This window comes from Mirounga angustirostris, unplaced genomic scaffold, assembly GCF_029215605.1.
Source record: "Mirounga angustirostris isolate CCGP_5_RB_7025 unplaced genomic scaffold, mMirAng1.0.hap1 SCAF_11, whole genome shotgun sequence".
NCBI lineage: Eukaryota > Metazoa > Chordata > Mammalia > Carnivora > Phocidae > Mirounga > Mirounga angustirostris.
In genome coordinates this window covers 90,857,257-90,875,673 of record NW_026991719.1, presented here as the reverse complement: position 1 = coordinate 90,875,673, position 18,417 = coordinate 90,857,257, and the positions used below count along the sequence as shown (strand labels likewise).

At 42.6% G+C, this 18,417-nt stretch overlaps 1 protein-coding gene across 1 annotated transcript in view; it reads left to right on the top strand.

The window, feature by feature from the left end:
* Positions 1-18,417, top strand: part of TRPC5 (transient receptor potential cation channel subfamily C member 5) — a 128,633-nt gene that overhangs the window by 66,244 nt on the left and 43,972 nt on the right. Inside the window, exons 3-4 of the mRNA XM_045881711.3 lie at positions 12,193-12,529; positions 14,118-14,257. Of these exons, the coding sequence (XP_045737667.1) occupies positions 12,193-12,529; positions 14,118-14,257 (477 nt within the window). The remainder of the gene's footprint in view (positions 1-12,192; positions 12,530-14,117; positions 14,258-18,417) is intronic.

The following is an 18,417-nucleotide window of genomic DNA, read 5'->3' as shown; positions in this document are numbered from 1 at the left end:
ATTCAGGCTTAAAGCATTAAACAGCTTATTCCAGAGCAAATCCTCTGCTGTCAACCACCCTCTAGGCCAAAACCACTGTATTCACTGCCCTGCACTGCTGTTCCGCACATCTCTACCTCCAGCCCCAGACTTCAGTGTTTTATTCAACAACCCAAGGCCCTAGAAAAGTCAGTTGGGTAGCGACCGCCAGTTGCACAGATAAAGACCCAAACACAAAGATGTACCCTGAGTCCCACCACAAATCACAGGCCAAAAGAGAGTCAGAGTTCAAGATGTATGTTTCCAAAATGTGTTCTTTCTTATAGCTAGGGGTTAAGTTTCCTCCACTCCCTTTATTCTGATTTCGTCCTGAAGATTTCAAAGTGGGCTGCTCACAGCAGGTCATGAAACCTCCAGCCAAGCCTTCTTATAAATGTGAAAGCTATTTGGGTGCACCTGACTTAGTCTCCTTTTGTGCCCCCAATGTTTCAGGACCTGCCATACCTGCACACGTCTTGTGACCTAAAAAAAAAAAGGACCCAAGCCCTTAAGAACTAGATACACTGCAGGCATGAACACATCTCACCATAGATCTCTCCATTGTTTTCTTTCTTTTTTTTTTTTTAAGATTTTATTTATTTATTTGAGAGAGAGAGAATGAGAGAGAGCACATGAGAGGGGGGAGGGTCAGAGGGAGAAGCAGACTCCCTGCCGAGCAGGGAGCCCGATGCGGGACTCGATCCCGGGACGCCAGGATCGTGACCTGAGCCGAAGGCAGTCGCTTAACCAACTGAGCCACCCAGGCGCCCACCATTGTTTTCTTTTATTAACTGAACAATTACAAGTCCACAATTCCAAAATCTACCGAGTCCTGAAGACCAAAAAAAATTTTTTTTTCATAAATTTCCTATCAAAACTCATATGGTGGCAAAACATGAGATGAACTGATGTGAGGCAATTTATTGTCTTTATTTATCCCATTGAGTCTAAGCATTCATAGGTTTCACTGCTGTGATACTAACATGTTTGACTATAGTAGGATTTCCAGATAAAATACAGAACATCTGGTTACATTTGAATTTCAGACCAACAGTGAATCATGTTTTAGTATAAGTATGTCCCAAATATTATAAGGAAATACACTTATACTAAAACATGATTCACAGTTGATCTGAAATTCAAATGTAACTAGACCTCTTGTATTTTTATTTGCTAAATCTGGCAACCCTAATTATGAGTGCTGCCTTAAATCTCATTGGGAGTGTTACCTAATATATGGTACAGATGGCATATTATTGTTCTGAAATCCAACAAATTTAGAATTCCAAAACACATCTGGCCACACAGATTTTGGAGTAAGTACTGTGAATCTGTGAACCTGTAGCAACCTCCTAGCACTGGGCTTGGAACTGCCCAGGACACCCAGCTCTCAAAGACTGATGCCATCAGAATTGGTTGCCCCTTTGGCTTTCATTATATTTTGCCCTTGTTCTAGTCCATGGGCCACTAGCTGACCTGGTCACACCCCAACTGACTTCTTATTTGGCTTTAGTGAGCTTCCAGGCTCTCCTCTTCAATTGCCTGACATGCTGGTTCACTTGCTCCCTCCCAAGTGAGAAGTTTTCCAAGACAGGCTCCTCTTTCCTTCTAGAAAACCCTTCTTGGAAGTAGGAAGTGCGTTCCCACCGCTCTCTGCTGCCCTCTCATGGCTAGAATAAGCCACCGCATTGGACTTAATTTTGCAGCACTAGATGCTTTCAGAGTCTATCACCTCCATCAAGGGAGAATTATAACATCTATCAGGAAACCCCATTTAGCAAATTCCCACTGCTGTATATACATGCAAATGGGAAACTATATTTTTTAAATATGTGCTTAAAACCGAGTTTTCAGCATCTAACCTCACCTTCCTTCAGTTAGTTCAAGCTAGTGAGCCTTAGCTCAAATTTGAAATTAGAGGTATGACTGCCAGTTGACTTATTTTGAATCTGAACTTCTGTTGCCATTGATATAGGCAGGCTAGTTCAGGTACCAAGGGTACCAGGTAACTGCAGCAACAACCAGATGAGTACAAAATATCTCAGTAATCCCTGGGTAGCACCGCATCTCCTTCTTTCAAAAAAATTCACCATGGATTAATGATCTGAGTAAGTAAATATAAAATCGTTTTAGACATAGACTACATGTAAAATGTAGGGGCCACTCTGAATTATGACCTGGGCCTAATCTACTTGCCAAAACCTATTTCTTCGTCTCATATTTCTGCTGCTGTGGTAAAAAGCTGAACCACTTCATAACAGTACGGCTCAGCAAGCTCATTGTAATGGCACAGAAGGAAGGTGTTTTGTACATTTTCCCCTCTTTGGAAAATTTTGTATTGCCCCTGATTTCCTTTTTGAGCATTTTTCTCCTCATCAGAGCCCAGCTTGATTGGCAACTACAAAACAAACCAACAAAACTTGTTCTATCTCAGATCATTTTTGTGGCTGGCTTTTTAAATACACCCTTACACACAACTGGACTCTCTTTTGAAGAACTGACATCTCAGGCGATGAAAGTTGGGCCTATTCCATTGTGTAGCCACTCACTGAGGGAGCAGAGGAAGGTTCTAGAAAGATCAGTAGACTTTTTCCAACCACCCAGAAAAGCCCTTAGCTCAAAGCCTGCCATAGTTGGGAACTCAAGTTTTCTTCCCCATCCTGGACTTCCCTGGGGGGTGTTGGCGGGGGGGCTCATTCTCACCTTTCAGATTTTCCTTTCCTCCAAGCGTACTAAAGGAAGAAATGTTTACAGTGTAAGGCCCCCAGCTTGAAGTCAGCTGCTCTCTTTTAGAAAACACACAAAGATAATTCAGTGCCAATTACTTCAGGGAACAACAGGCCTGAGCTGCATAACAGAGCTCTGAATGTTAAACACAGGTCAAGGTGACCTTTCTTCTAGTCTCATCTACTGCCCTTTATACATACCCAACAGTCTAAAATCATGTGCTAATCACCAGTGAGGTGACTCAATGTGGGACTGACTTGTTTTATCCTGATCTGATTTTTCTCTTGCTGACAGCCTCCATGGCACAGAACAGAGTGGACTGTGGGAGTTAGGAAAGATTTTTCTCCTCTGACCACTTTGCCCATCCTTAGGGGAGCCACTGAAAACTCAACTGCTACTGGCTTTTTTTTTCTCTGCCTCACAGTCTGGATTCCTTCTCAAGAGCCCGCCCTTCACCCCCAGATCCTCTGCTCCTACCAAGGGATTTCCCCTCATTTTCCATGGTCTTGTCAGAGACGGGGTCTTGGTCACTAACCAGGGAAGTGTATCCCAGGCTCACTACTCTTAAATGAGCACTCACCGTAGTGTCTGACACACAGTGAGCACTCAAATGTTCATTGTTGCTGTTATCATTAGCATTTAACCTCTCTGGGTGTCAGCTTTTCTCATCTGTAAAATGGATGTAAATGCAGTACCAACCTCCTGGGTTGGTTCATACATATAAAGGGCTGTTAAAAGTATCCAAAACACAGGAACTTCTATGGATATTTAATCTGTGACTATTATGACTAGTATTAGAGAAATACCTTGTGGGTACACAGAATATGAGGTGAAAGAGAAGTGTGTGTGTGTGTGTGTGTGTGTGTGTGTGTGAGAGAGAGAGAGAGAGAGAGAGAGAGAGGTTTGGGGGAGAAAAAGTTCCATTTGGGTTATGAATTTGAAATGCTCACTAGGCAGTGAACATTCAGGACTAAAGTTTAGCAGGAAAGCAGAGAAGAGAACTTTCTCACTTTAACAAGTACAGTAAATGTCTGCAAAGCCCTTTGGGCTATGAAATGTCATACAACATACGAAATTATCCCTCCCCTTCAGAAGCTTACTGGGGTAAGAAAGCCAAGTCACAGGCTCTACATAAAAGTAAGTGTAACACAGGTCAGGTTCTAAGAGGTACCTCAAGGAAGAAGCAAAGTCGTCTGGGTTTGAGGAGGAGGGATCGCCTCTGGCTGGGGCAATCAGGGAAGGCTTCCAGAAGGAAGTGAGATTCTCTGATTTAATGATTCTCTGTAGCCTTTCCTTCAGTCTCTAGTGCCTGCTGATTCGTCCCTTCTCTGAATGCCCTGAGTTCCTAAGTTGTTGTGCCTCATGACAATGTAGTCAATTTTTCCTAACGCTAAATGGATCCAGTTTGAATGACTGTACTTTATTCTGACATTTCTTTTTATGAAGTGGTGCGAACAGAAGAGTCAAAGGGGCATGGGCTTTTTTTTTTTTTTTAATCACGTCCTTACTTGGCAAAATCTCCCGATTTGGAAGGGAATAGCCTTCACCAGTGTGTGGCCACCACCCAGCTGAGAACCTGACACTTACCATCTGTACCGCTTGCGCAGGCCATCTGAACACAAACATGACTGTCCTATTACTTGTTTCATGTGAGTTTGGCTGGTCTTTCAGTGAGATCCTGCAGGCCAGAATCACTTTGGGTCTCTCTTGTTGTGACCCTCTCCCCACGCACCACACAGAACTGGACACGGAGCAGATGTACAGAAATACTTGTTGAAACGGCTAAACTGATTCACATTGATCTTGCATTCCCTTAGCCATGAGCAAGTCAACTTCTGTTCTGCTTTGGGTTCAGCATGTGAACCAAGCACTAAAGCCACGTGATTATTTAGACAGCTGTAGGAGCAAGCATGCGATGGACTGGTGGGGACCTAGGGAGAGAATTCTCCTCACTGAATGAATGAAGTCAGAGCTCTGCGTAGGTGAAATCGAAACAGTTTTGCTAGTGGTCTGGGGGAGGGTGGTGCTCTTTCCAGTAGAACCTGACGTTATTCCTACCAAGAATCTTTCTTTCAAGGGGCAAAGAGCTATTGAGCCCCTCCATTTACAATGCAGCTTTATGTCAAAGGAGAAAAGCCAGGGCTTTTCCAAAGGTCCTATACAGTAAGGACAAATTTCATTTTCAGCTATTGCCTGAGAGCATTGGAGAAATGAAGCGTCATAGATTTTTAAAAATAAAAGGAACTGCACCGAGGGCCCTAGCAGGTTTGTGAAGAAAAGATCTGGGCGGTTGTAAAGGGGGGTCCTATACAGATCTGGCCTGGGACGGCCAAACCAAGACACTAAGATCTTCAGCGTCTCCTCCCCCGCTTCCCCTCCCCTGTGTCCTTTAGCTCTGCATCTTCCCTCCTGCCTTTCCTAGCTGCCACTCAGGAGCCCAGACCTGGGCTTCTGATCATTGCTCTTCAGCTTTGCTGGTGTGCAGGCCCCTTATAGGTAGGTAACTGGCTAATATGATACACTCACTTTTAAACTGTTAGTTAATAGTTTTATATGTTACCACCTCCTAAAAACATAAATATACTTCCTTTTTTTAAAGATTTTATTTGAGAGAGAGAGAGGATGAGCAGGGGGAGGAGCACAGGGAGAGGGAGAAGCAGATTCCCCCTTAGCAGGGAGCCCGATGCAGGGCTCGATCCCAGGACCCCGAGATCATGACCTGAGCCAGGCAGACACTTAACCAACTGAACTACTCAGGTGCCCCATAAAAACATGAATATAATTTCAACACCTTGACTCAAAGCAGTAAGTGACAGGAGCATTTTGGTCACTGTGGCCAGGCCAGTGGGGACAATACTGGGAAATTCAGCTTTCTGCAGGCCTCAGCTCATACTATTCATGGACTGCCTGAGTACAGTGTTGAAGGGCTTGGTCTATAGCATCAGCCAAGCCAGGGTTCCAGTCCTAGCCCTACCACATACCAGAAATGTGATCTTGAGCTTAGTTCCATCATCTGTGAAAGGAGTATAATGCTAATATCTGCCTTTAGGGTTGTTGTGAGGTGATGCATGTGAAATCTGATACAGGGACAGCTGGGTGGCTTAGTTGGTTAAGCGTCTGCCTTCGGCTCAGGTCATGATCCCAGGGTCCTGGGATCAAGTCCTGCATTGGGCTCCTTGCTCAGCAGGGAGCCTGCTTCTCCCTCTGCTTGCCACTCCCCCTGCTTGTGCTCTCTCTCTCTCTGACAAATAAATAAAATCTTAAAAAAAAGAAAATCTGATACAATGTTTGGTACATTATAGGAGCTCAATATATGGTAGTTAATCTATGTTAAGAGTAGTTCGTCATTTCAACTTCCAGGAGGCTTGTCTTAACTACCACACATCACCCCCTATATACACTAAGGAAAGAAAGCTTTGGAAAGAGAGCATTCCACCAAGGTTCACCTATCACATACCTATTTATTCAATCACTCATTTAACAAATATTTATTCAGTGTTTACCTTGTGCCAGGCATTTAGCAAAATACTGGGAATATAATGGAAACTAAGACATGCTCCTATTCCTTGACCAATACCCAGCCCTCTGGCTTTTAAGAAGCTCTCATACTGGGCGCCTGGGTGGCTCAGTGGGTTAAGTGTCTGCCTTCGGCTCAGGTCATGATCCTGGAGTTCGGGATCGAAACCCACATCGGGCTTCCTGCTCAGTGGGGAGTCTGCTTCTCCCTCTGCCCTTCACCCTGCTTGTGCTCTCTCTTGTTCTCTATCTCAAATAAAATCTTTTAAAAAAAAGAAGAAGCTCTCATACTGCTCAAACTTTGGTGTTTTTTCTTTGAAGCCCCTGAGGAAGAAATTGGGAAAGGGCTCTATCCTTTGCATTAGGCCACAATCTAACAACCCAAATACAACATCACCTCCCACGAAAAGTTAAAAAGTCACAAAGGGAAAACACTTCCAGAATGGTGGAGTTGGGACTTCTGAAAATCCACTCCTCCAAAAAAGCAACAAGGCATAGGAAAAATATTCCAAATAAACATTTTCACAATTCTGAAAATTAACCAAAGGCTTGTAACAACCAGAGGAGCATGTATTCAAGAAAAACAGCTGAATCTTGGTAAGAACAGCAAGTTTTGCGATATTTTAACTTGCCTGTTCCTCTCCCCCTTTATCAAGCCCCACCATAGTCTTGAAAACCAACAGCCTTGGAACCACAGCAACTGTGAAGAGCAACAGCTTGGCAGCTTCTCCACTGGAAAGGAGAAGACAGAGTTTGGAGCTCCCCCAAAAGACCCATCCCCAGAAAACTGTCATTATATGACCTGTCTGGCAACTCCCTAGAAAAGTTCCATTTACACAGCTTGTGTTCATGTGATCTTACTCAGGACCAACAGCCCTTTCCCTAAGGGCATTTGTTGAAAAATTCAGCAGAAACTGTTTCACATCACAGCAGCCTGAGAAACAGTGGATAGCAGTTGAGGCGAACAATAGGCTTAACAAAAAACAATCTGAATCCAGAAATAGATAAAAAGGATTGTACATCATGACCTAGTGGAATTCATCCCAGTAGTGTAGGAGTGATTCACATAACAAAATTGATGTATTACATTATATCCATAGAAAGAAGGGAGAAAACACACATTTCAATTGACATAGGAAAAGCATTTGACATAATCCAACACCCTTTCATGATTAAAAAAAAAACAAAACTCAGAAAACAGTTTAGAACTTCCTTAACCTGAGGAAAGCCATCTATGAAAAAGCCATAGCTAATATCATACTTAATGGAGACCAACTGAAAGCTTTTCCCCTAAAATCAGGAACAAGACAAGGATAGACTTATTGATAAATGGAATAGAATTAGGAGTCCAAAGTAAATCCTTACATTTATGGTTAGTTGATCTTCAACAAGGATGCCAAAACAATTTAACGGGGAAATAATAGCCTTTTCAATAAATAGTGCTGGGACTAAGTGGATATCCACATGCAAATGAATGAAGTTGGACCCCTTTCTCACACAACATGCAGAAGTTAATTCAAAATTGGATCAAAGACCTAAATATAAGAGCTAAAGCTATCAAATCCAGAGAAGAAAACCTAGGTACAAATCTTTGTGATCTCGGATAGGGTAATGGTTTCTTAGATACGGCAGCAACAGCACAAGCAACAAAATAGAACACAAATTGGACCCCCTCAAAATTAAAAACTACCACTCTAGTCTCTGTACAGTTTGGCTCTTAGTACAATCAAGCATCCAATGCGTACACACTCTGCTGTTTTTCCTGCAATCTCTCCTTCTGAGGCATTCTTGAAATCGAGTAGAGATTGATTAAATAACCTGTCAAACTTGAACTTCAGTATGCAAACAGGAATCAGGATTGTGCTTTCAAGGCTCACAGATGTTTTGGGCTTCCATACTACGTGGTGGCTTAACAAAAACTTCCTTTATAATATTCTAATTGCAGTTTGTTCTGCCAGAATCCACACCACCCTACACTACTCTTGTCAGATGTAGAAACAGAAAAATAAAAACCTGTCCAAACTTTAAAATTACCATCTTCAGCCTAGTCGAAAATCAGAGCAGAGGCAGTGAAGATAGAGGTTGGATGGTAATACCCTTTATTCAAAGAAGCTTCACCTCTGCACTTTTGCCTAAGGGAAAGTGATTTCTGGAGTCAGAGTTCTTGGGGATACATGAGGGGAAGTCCCAGGCAGTCATAAAGACCACTGCTGACATGGTCCAAATATTTGTTTGGTCCTAGCAGCAGCAGGGAGCAATATCATAGTACAGGGATTGGCAAACTACAACTAAAGTGTTAATTGGCAGGGGGCACCTGGGTGACTCAGTCAGTTGAGCATCTGACTTTTGATTTCAGCTCAGGTCATGATCTCAGGGTCATGAGATCAAGCCCTGCATCAGGCTCGGCACTCAGCAGGGAGTCTGCTTGAGATTCTTTCTCTCTCTCTTCTGCCCCTCCCCAATCTCGCTCTCAAATAAACAAATCTAAAAAAATAAAAAATAAACACCCATTCATTTACATATTTACATATTGTCTATTGCTGAGTTTGCACCGAAACAGTTGAGTAGTTTCTACAGGAACTATACGGACTGCAAAGCCCCACATATTTACTATCTGGCCTTTTACAGAGAAAGTTGGTCAACCCCTGCATCAGTACATCAGTCCAGATATCTCCATTCAGCATCACACAGACAAATCTAACTCTGCATGCATCTCCATAAACCTGTTCCAGCTTCAGTGTTCCCACTCTCAGATGATGACACTAATAGCTACCAATTCACCCCAAAGGGAAGTCCCCCACCCCTTTACACTCAATCCCCTTCTATTACTTCACTCCCCATCCATCACCACGTCCTGCGACTTCCTTCCACCTCCTCACAGCATTTTGCCTCTGAGCGAGGCTTTCCATTTCCACTGCCATTACCTTAGTCCAAGTCACAATCATCATATACCAGATTCCTAACCGGTCTTCCTGCCTCAAGTTTTGCCCACTTTCTGCCCCCCATTCATCTCTCACTCGATCCCTAGAAGGATCTTTCTAAAGTCTAAGTCTGATCCTATCACATGCATAATAATATCTGCAGCTAAGATTGAATGAGCCCTTACTATGTGCTAGGCATAGTTCTAAGTACTTTGTATGTAGTAAGTGGTCTTTTTTTTCAAGAGTTATTTTTTTTTTAAGATTTTATTTCTTTGAGAGAGAGAAAGCAAGAGAAAGAACATGAGTAGAGGGGGAGGGGCAGTGGGAGAGGGAGTAGCAGACTCCCCGCTGAGCAGGGAGCCTGATGCAGGGCTAGATCCCAGGACCTGAGCTGAAGGCAGACGCTTAACTGACTGAGCCACCCAGGCACTCCTATTTATTTATTTATTTGAGAAAGAGAGAGAGTGTGTGTGTGTGTGTGTGCACGCGTGCGCATGAGTAGGGGGAGGGGCAGGGGGAGAGGGAGAGAGAGAATCTCAGGCAGATTCCCCGCCAACTGCAGGGCCAGCATGGGGCTCGATCCCACCACCCCAAGCCAAAATCAAGAGTTGGACGCTCAACCGACTGAGCCACTCAGGCACCCCATAAGTGATCTTAATTCTCACACCAACCCTTGCTGGTAGATGCTATGATCTCCATTCTTCAGACAAAATCACTGAAGAACAAAGAGAACCAATGCAATCTAGCTCCAGAGTCTACAGTGGAGAGTCTTAACTACTCCACTACTCTAAACACACACAAATACACACACTCACACTTGCACACACTCACACACATAAACATATTGCTTATGGCTCCCTATCTCTTTTAAAATGAGTCATACTATTTACAGTAGCCAAAGGTTATCATTTTAATCTTCTGTAACCCCTGTCTACTTCTCCAGCCCTATCTCCTGCCATTCACAGCTTTGCATTTCAAGCTGTAGCCACCCCAGACTGCTCTAGTTCCTCATACAGGTCATGTTCTTTTTTAACCTCGATGCCTTTAGTCATGTCATACCCTCTGCTTTGGCTGTTCACTCCTTTTCCCTCTCCATAACTCCGTTTCCCTTCCTACACTTAACCAACTTCTACACATCATGTCATGCTCCACTCACGTATCACCTGCACCAGGGAGCCTTGGCTGAGCAGTCCAGATTTGCTCTCCTTTGTGCTCCCATTATGCTTTCTTCATATCCATTTTAACTTTAAGCCCTTACTATACTGTTTTATAACCGCCTTTTTATACATCCATCTCCCTCACTAGATTGTGCACTCCCAGTGCTCTTCCCACTGCATCCAAACATCTTGCTTTACCCAACTTCTACTTTTCTGTCCTTTTTTTTTTTTTAGGACTTTTTCATCCCAGCCTCTGGCATAGGCTATTGTGCGCCAAGAAGAGTAGTAAGAGACTATAGGATTGTGTCTTTCTATGTGATCCAGGACATGTTGGGGATCATAAGCATCTTTGAAGAAGATGAGATCACATGATAAAAAAATGTTAGAGTTTCTTTTTGATAGTTTCATAATAGTAAAGTGCTTTAGGGTAGTCTAGACTCCCAAATACATAATGGCTCAAACATACTAGAATCCTCTCAGTCATGTAACAGTCCAAGGCAGGTATTAGCAGGATAGTTCTCCTCTATATGGTCATTGATGGACACAAGCTGACAGAAACTCCTAGGTCATCCTGGGTTACCACATCCTAGTCAGCCAGAAGCAGGAGAGAACATGGAGGAACACACATGGGAAACTTCTATAAGCCAGGCCTGGAAGTACCACCCATCATTTCTCAGCAGTCCCATTATTAAGAACTTAGTCATGTGGCCACATCTCACTGCAAGGGAGACTGGAAGGTGTAGTCCAGCTATGTGCTCAAGGAAGAGCAGAATGGTTTTGGTGGGAAGCCAGTGACCTTCACAGATATACTAACAGTAAAGTTGGGCTAGTCTACCTCGGGTGTCAGCTAAATCATGAAAGAATTTTATTTCCTTTGTCCTAGTAAGCTATATGGTACAGTTCTATTTAACCTTTCCCATGGGAAGCTGGGAAATGTAGGCAGTATTTAAAATCACAGCTGACAGTTGAGCTCCCTATTGAGTTGCTTACCAGGAAGTGGCAGCCTAATGATGACTTGCAATCCTGATGATTCCTTAACTATTAATCACTGACACTTTGGAGATTGCCATTAAGTAAAATCCCAGCTGAGTTAGTACACAGTGTTGTAATTTGGGCCCCCAAATATTGTTCCCTCTTCTGCGTGTCTAGACTTGACAGGGTATTAATAGATGGCAAAGCAGCAAGCTGATTCACTGCTAGCCAACCAAGAGGTGCTCAAAACCAAAGGGGAAAAGAGACAAAATCAAGCAGGGAACTCATTTCCATTCTAAACCATAGCCACAGGCATGAGTTTATTCTCTGCCAGTTTGTGTTTGCCCAAACATAGTGCATATTTGTTGATGACCTCACGTAAGCTCAGGGAATGAGTAAAAGTGAACCAATTTGAAATAAAATGTCCTCATGATTCTCTGCTAAAAGACATAGATATTCCCAGAAGAACTTTGTAAAACAGCTGCCCAGGCTCTACTCCCCAGAGATGCTCATTTAGTCAGTCTTTGGTGTAACCTGGGAACCTGAATATTTTAATGTTTGCTGGATGAATCTGATGGAGAGCCAAGGTTTGGGAACCATTTCTCTAAGATGATGGGAGGAAGAATAGGGAAGTATGACAAAGCACAAACCCAAAAGAGTGATTTTGCTTAATATATGAAGCAAATAACCCTAAGGAAAATCCAGTCTCATAGCTTGAGATGTAGAGCTGTCTCTGGGGTTAGATCCATTCATGGAAATCTGGAAAAAAGGCCTCTTCTGGGGATTGGCCATGAAGCTGGCTGTAAACTAGGAGAGGTATTATGAATGTAGACGTCCCCCTGGACGTCCAAGATGCCTAACTTGTTCTCTTTCTTTCCCAGTTTGTTGCTCAGCCCAATTGCCAACAGTTACTTGCCACCCTGTGGTATGACGGCTTCCCTGGATGGCGACGGAAACACTGGGTAGTCAAGCTGCTTACCTGCATGACCATTGGGTTCCTGTTTCCCATGCTGTCTATAGCTTATCTGATCTCACCCAGGAGCAACCTTGGGCTGTTCATCAAGAAACCCTTTATCAAGTTTATCTGCCACACAGCATCATATCTGACCTTCCTCTTCATGCTTCTCCTGGCTTCTCAGCATATCGTCAGGACAGACCTTCATGTACAGGGGCCTCCCCCAACTGTCGTGGAATGGATGATATTGCCCTGGGTTCTCGGTGAGTCAAAGAAACCAGGAGCTATGGCCAGATTGCCTGCTGCTCATGTTTACAGAAAATACTGGAACAGGCAGATGGACTGGCCCTGAATCAGGACATCTTCTCTTTGTGCCATGGGGAAGTCCTTTGTTGGGAGTCTCAGAAATGTGGTTCCTTCTTCCCCAGACCCCGGTCACTTAGTATTACCTGGCCCACAGTGAGACTGGCAGTGAACCCAGGGCTTAATTCTGCTAACCTAACATCTTCAAGGACAGGAAATTGTGTATCAGTTGGTGTGGAAGGAACGCCTAATATCAGTCAGAATGGGTTGCAGGTAAGCTAGACAGAGCAAGTGTTAATCTATTCAATGCCCTTTCTATAACTCAAGAGCACTTGAACCTTTCTTGTGGCTACTCCAGAGAATCCTAGTACTTGTTTAGGGTCCACATCCTATATAGGTAATGATTCCACAGTTGGGAGGGGAACCTGGGAAATTCACACAATTCATGGTAAAAGTAACTTCACCAGTAGTCTCCAAGCATGGTTAGATTGCATTGGACCCTCCAATGCATTGCTATCCTCCAAATCCTTGCTACTCAAACTGTAATTCCCAAATCAGCAATGTCAGCATCATCACCTGGGAACTTGTTAGACATACAAAATCTCAAGTCCCACCCTGGATCTAGGGAACCAGAATCTGAATTTCAACATTATCCCCAGGTGATTGACATGCACTTTAAAGCCTGAGAAGCACTGCCTTAAGACTACAGCCACACCTGGGGCACCTGGGTGGCTCAGTCGTTAAGCGTCTGCCTTCGGCTCGGGTCATGATCCCAGGGTCCTGGGATCAAGCCCCGCGTCGGGCTCCCTGCTTGGCAGGAAGCCTGCTTCTCCCTCTCCCACTCCCCCTGCTTGTGTTCACTCTCTCGCTGTGTCTCTCTCTGTCAAATAAATAAATAAAATCTTTAAAAAAAAAAAAAAAGACTACAGCCACACCTTTTACTGGTTTCTTGATTCCAAGATTCAAGAAACATCTATGTCATCAGGCAGAATTCCACAAAACCACCCACACAATGAGAGGAGAAAGGAGAAAAGAGGGTTCTAAGTTATTTTGGGCCCCTTTGCCTAGTGTCAGCCTCAACATCCAGTAATTCGGTTGGAGGTCAGCTAGTTCACCTCAAAACTTACTGAGTTTTCCCTCTAGCACATGATGGAAACTAAAGACTATAGGATAATATTGACCTCATTAGTTTATTAATGAAATTAATAAATTTCCTACTTCAAAATGGGAATAGGATAGAATCAAGCACCCAAAATTGCAACAGCACCAGTAACTATAATAATAATGCTAAAAGTGAGTAGCATCTGGAAAAGTATAATGCATGAGCATCTTCAGGTAAAGCCTATCAGGTTTGGCAAATCCACAACTGAGAGGTGATGCAGGAAAGAAAAAGAGATATGTTATTATTACCATCTCTGGGGGCTTCTCTCCAGTGATCTCAATTCATTCATTGCTTCTGCCTGTCTTTACTCAGGGGAATCCTACTGTGATGACTATGATACTATTTTGACCCTGTCTAGAAATAAACCTCTTGCCTCCATTCTTTAGGTTTCATTTGGGGGGAGATTAAGGAAATGTGGGATGGTGGATTTACTGAATATATCCATGACTGGTGGAATCTGATGGATTTTGCAATGAACTCACTCTACCTGGCAACCATTTCCTTGAAGATTGTGGCCTATGTCAAGGTAACTTGGAATGTTTGCCCTTTTTCTTAAGCAGTGATTTGGGTTACATTAAGCTTTAGCATGGGGAGCATGAAGAGTTTAGGCGAAAACTGTTGTTGACAGTCCAATCCATGTGGGAAAGTACCATATAAACAAACATTCTTTCAATAGCTTGTAAGTAGTTTCCACCTAAGTGAAGAATAGAACAATTTACAAATGAATCTTCAGCTTCTTAAACTCTGACAGCCACCAACCCACCCAGTGAGTGTTTAAATCCTCTCTACAATATCTTTGCCAAGATGGTCCACTGATGCTTCCATAGGTCAGGGACAGAAAACACACTGAATTCACAATCTCCAAAAACCTCTCTTAACCCTTGTCACTTCATTAAAAAGTGCTACTTTATGTTTTTCTAATATTATTTTCCCTGGGACACATCCATTAATAATCCTTATTCCCTGTTGGGTCAAACAGAACAAAGCTCTTCCTTTTTCTGAATAGTGCTTCCAGTGTGAAGCCATCTCTCCCTAACTTGCTGACTTGACTCATCTCAAAGCTAAGTATTCACACTTCCCTCAAGTGTTCTTCGTATGACAGGTAGAGGAACCCTAGAAACTTCACTGCAGGAGACAGAGATCTTTAATCATCTCTGCCTCCCTCATTACTTCCAGCACCAGGATGATCATTCAAGCTGTTATAAATCCAGCTTTTTGAGTATCACTCAACCTATGCCTCGGTACCAATTCAGATAATGAACACACACACACAGAGAGTATCTTAATGCTTTTCCCACACAATGTACAGCCTAAATTGTCCTGAAAAATAGCCTCATGTCCAACATCTCATATTGGGTAGTCCTAGGCCCTGGGTTCAGATTTGGTGCTCATTAGATGATAGAACGGCTGGCTCCTTCTACCCTGAGTTGAACTTCTCCAGCATGAGGAAAAGCTGACAATTCAATCTCCAAGATTGTCTAGTCAGTCATGCTTTTTGGCACTAACTCCCACATTAGGGAGTTTTAGAATGGGAATATGGCTGTCCCCCAAATCTCCAACAACTTATTTTTATATCCTTAATATGCATATTGCATAAATTTGAAGACCTTGGGAGTTAGTTATGTGGAGCATGAATATTGAATGCAGTCATGAAACATTTTTGAAAGAAGCCTAAGAGTATGCCTTATACTTGTGGTGATCGTTTAACACATACTTACAACTTCCTTACAAGAAAAAGCTGGTGAGGAAAATGTTTGAATCTCTCTGGTTAATGTGCCTGGATGAAATCCATGTAATTCTGGCACTCTGCTAAGTAACACTGTTTGCCTTTAAAAAAAAAAAAAAAAAAAAAAAAAAAACCTCTTCCTTTGGAAGTGTTATTTATACACAGGAGGGACAACAGATTATCAATCTAGAAATTGGTAGGTTTTGCTTAAACAAGAAAGTTTAGAATAAATTATCAAGAAAAGGATTTACTCTTAGGGATATAAACATGTCTACAGATTCCCAATATTAACTAATTTTATAACCTATTCAATTTCACTGGCAGGAATTCCAAGGAGCTAGAACTTCCCCATCACATAGTGGAAGGATAAATCAGCTATATTAAGCTGAATAAATGCCCCTCAACTGATAAACACTTAACCCAAAGGAGACATTTGCCAAAAAGTTGGAGTTCTTCTCAAAAAAAAAAGGAGAATTAATAAAGCAAGACATGCCACATGCAGATTTGGATTTGCAATGAGAAATTGCAAATGGTCAGTCTGGTCTGCTCATCCACAGAGACATACTAGTCTGAGATGAACTTCTCCAAGTAGGCTGAGACAACCTCTGTGAGGTAAAGCCACAAAAGCTGGTCCCCAGGCCCCTTGAAACATTTCTGATCACTGTTGTACTAAGGCAGTACAGAAATGCCATGGGATAAGGTGGCCTTACAGAAGATCCTTTATTAGAGCAAAAACAAGATATATACTCCACTGCACATGGTCTTCAACAACAGAAACCAAAAGGCGCATACCAAAGTACTCAAAAGGAACAAATACACATAAGATCGGCCCTCAGTGCCCCCCAGATAATCTTACAAATGGAGAATAATTATCTTTGTGTCTTCTAGGATAGTACCACCGAGATTTATCCCACCACCACCTTACTTCCATACATTCAAACTAAATCTGAACTTTGGTACCCATTGAGTTATGGTCCTTTCTTCAGCCAGTACTTGGCTGAAGACACAATCTCCCACTCCGTCCTTATAATTAAGTCCCTACCTTAGGCTGGCCCTCTTCATATTTTGCTTCATGAATTGTCAGAGTGCCATTTATACCCCTTTGAAAGACATGGAGGCCAATTTTCAATCTGCATTCTATCTCAAACGATGTAAGAAAAATCACTCGCCTCCTAGTATCACTAACTCAAGAATCAGGAAACCTGAATGTAATCCTTGCTCTGTCCCAAGCTAGAATACCATAGGTCATCCTTCTACCTCCCTGAGCCTGAGATTCTGCCTCTGAAAAATAAGCAGATTGAACTAGATCAGTGGCTGTCAGCCTTTTATTTTTTTCCATGAAACCGTATCTTGAAGTTAAAACTTATTCAGAACTTCAATAATATTAGAGAGCTCAAAGATTGAATTCGGATTGAGGAATCAATCTCCCAGGCCTCCTCTTTGGCTCCCAGAGTAGCTACCAGATGCCTCTACTGAACCTTCAGTCTTCAAGGAACACAATTTGCAAACCACTTGTATTAGACCAGGAGCCATCAAACTATGGTCTGCAGACCAAATCTGGCCTGCTGCCATATCCATTTGTTCACGTATTCCCTATTAGTTCTACAAGGAAGAGTTGAGTAGTTGTGACAAGGACCATATAACCCACCAAGCCAAAAATATCTACTATATGGCCCTTGACAGAAAAAGTTTGCTGACCTTGATGCTAAAAGAGCTCCAAGTTTATTCCCTGCTCTCATATTCTATAATATCTTCCTCCAAAGGTATAGATGCAAAACACAGATTTGCCATAAGAATCATTTTTCACACCTCTGAATGTTCTACAAATGCAGACTCACTGTTCCCCGGGCAGCAGACTTCCCTGTGCTTACAGCTGTAATTATGGAGGGAGAAAATTCTGAATTATGAGCTGTGCATGTTCCAGTTGATAATTTCTAGTTTTAAAATATAAATCTGTTTCATTATCAGTAGTCTCCATCTCTCACATAGAGCTCAGAACTTTTAAAGACCCATCTAACATATGTGCTGTGACATCAACTATCATTTGAGTGAACATTTAATAGAGATAATGCCAGACCAAGTGAATGGAGATCACAATTTTAGTCCTGGCTCTGCCACTAGCTTGCTGTGTGATCTGAAGCAAGTCACTCTGCCTATCTGGATTTCAGTTCCTCCACTTGTAAAACAGGCATGACAATGCCCACCCCTCACTGCGATGCAGCCAATGTGGGGTGTTTTTGTTGTTGTTGTTTGGGAAGGAAAAATGTAGAGATACAAGATTTGGCCAAGAGTGTATAAAATGGATTAGCCACCTAGAGTTCATCTAAAACAGAAGCACAAGGGTGGCAAGGTTTCTCCCAACTCCTCTGACAATGAAGAATATTGGATACACACAAATGATTTTAACAACACCAGTTTTGTCAGTTGTTGGAACTGAAGCACAGTTTAGAAATGCTAACAATATGATTTGGCCCCCAATGCAACATTTTTTCAGAAAAGTTGTTTACATTTAGTCCTAAGAAATTGCGATATTTAGATGAGAGCTCTAGGCAATATGCTTCGGATTGAATTCCAGGCAAAATCTACTTCTGTCTTGGGGAAGGTAATACGCAAATTCTTATATTTCCATAACATCTCTCCTTATGGAGCACACATTCTCTCACATATGGATACATAATCACAAACCTGTGCAGTGGATAGGAGTAGATATTATACTCATTCTATGATGAAATGGAGAGATACAGGCAGTTTTAAGTTGACAAAGCCCAAATCGGACCTAAGGTCTCACAATGAAGCCATCTTTCTATAAAGCTGCTCCCTATATTCCAGGACCTGGAAGTCCAGGATAGGGATGAAAAAAGGGCAACCAACCCCAGAAATACTGGCTCTTCCCCTCCTTCAACCCCTTGGTTCTTCATTTGTACTAGAAGGACATTTGAACTTGTAGGGCTGTCAAAAGA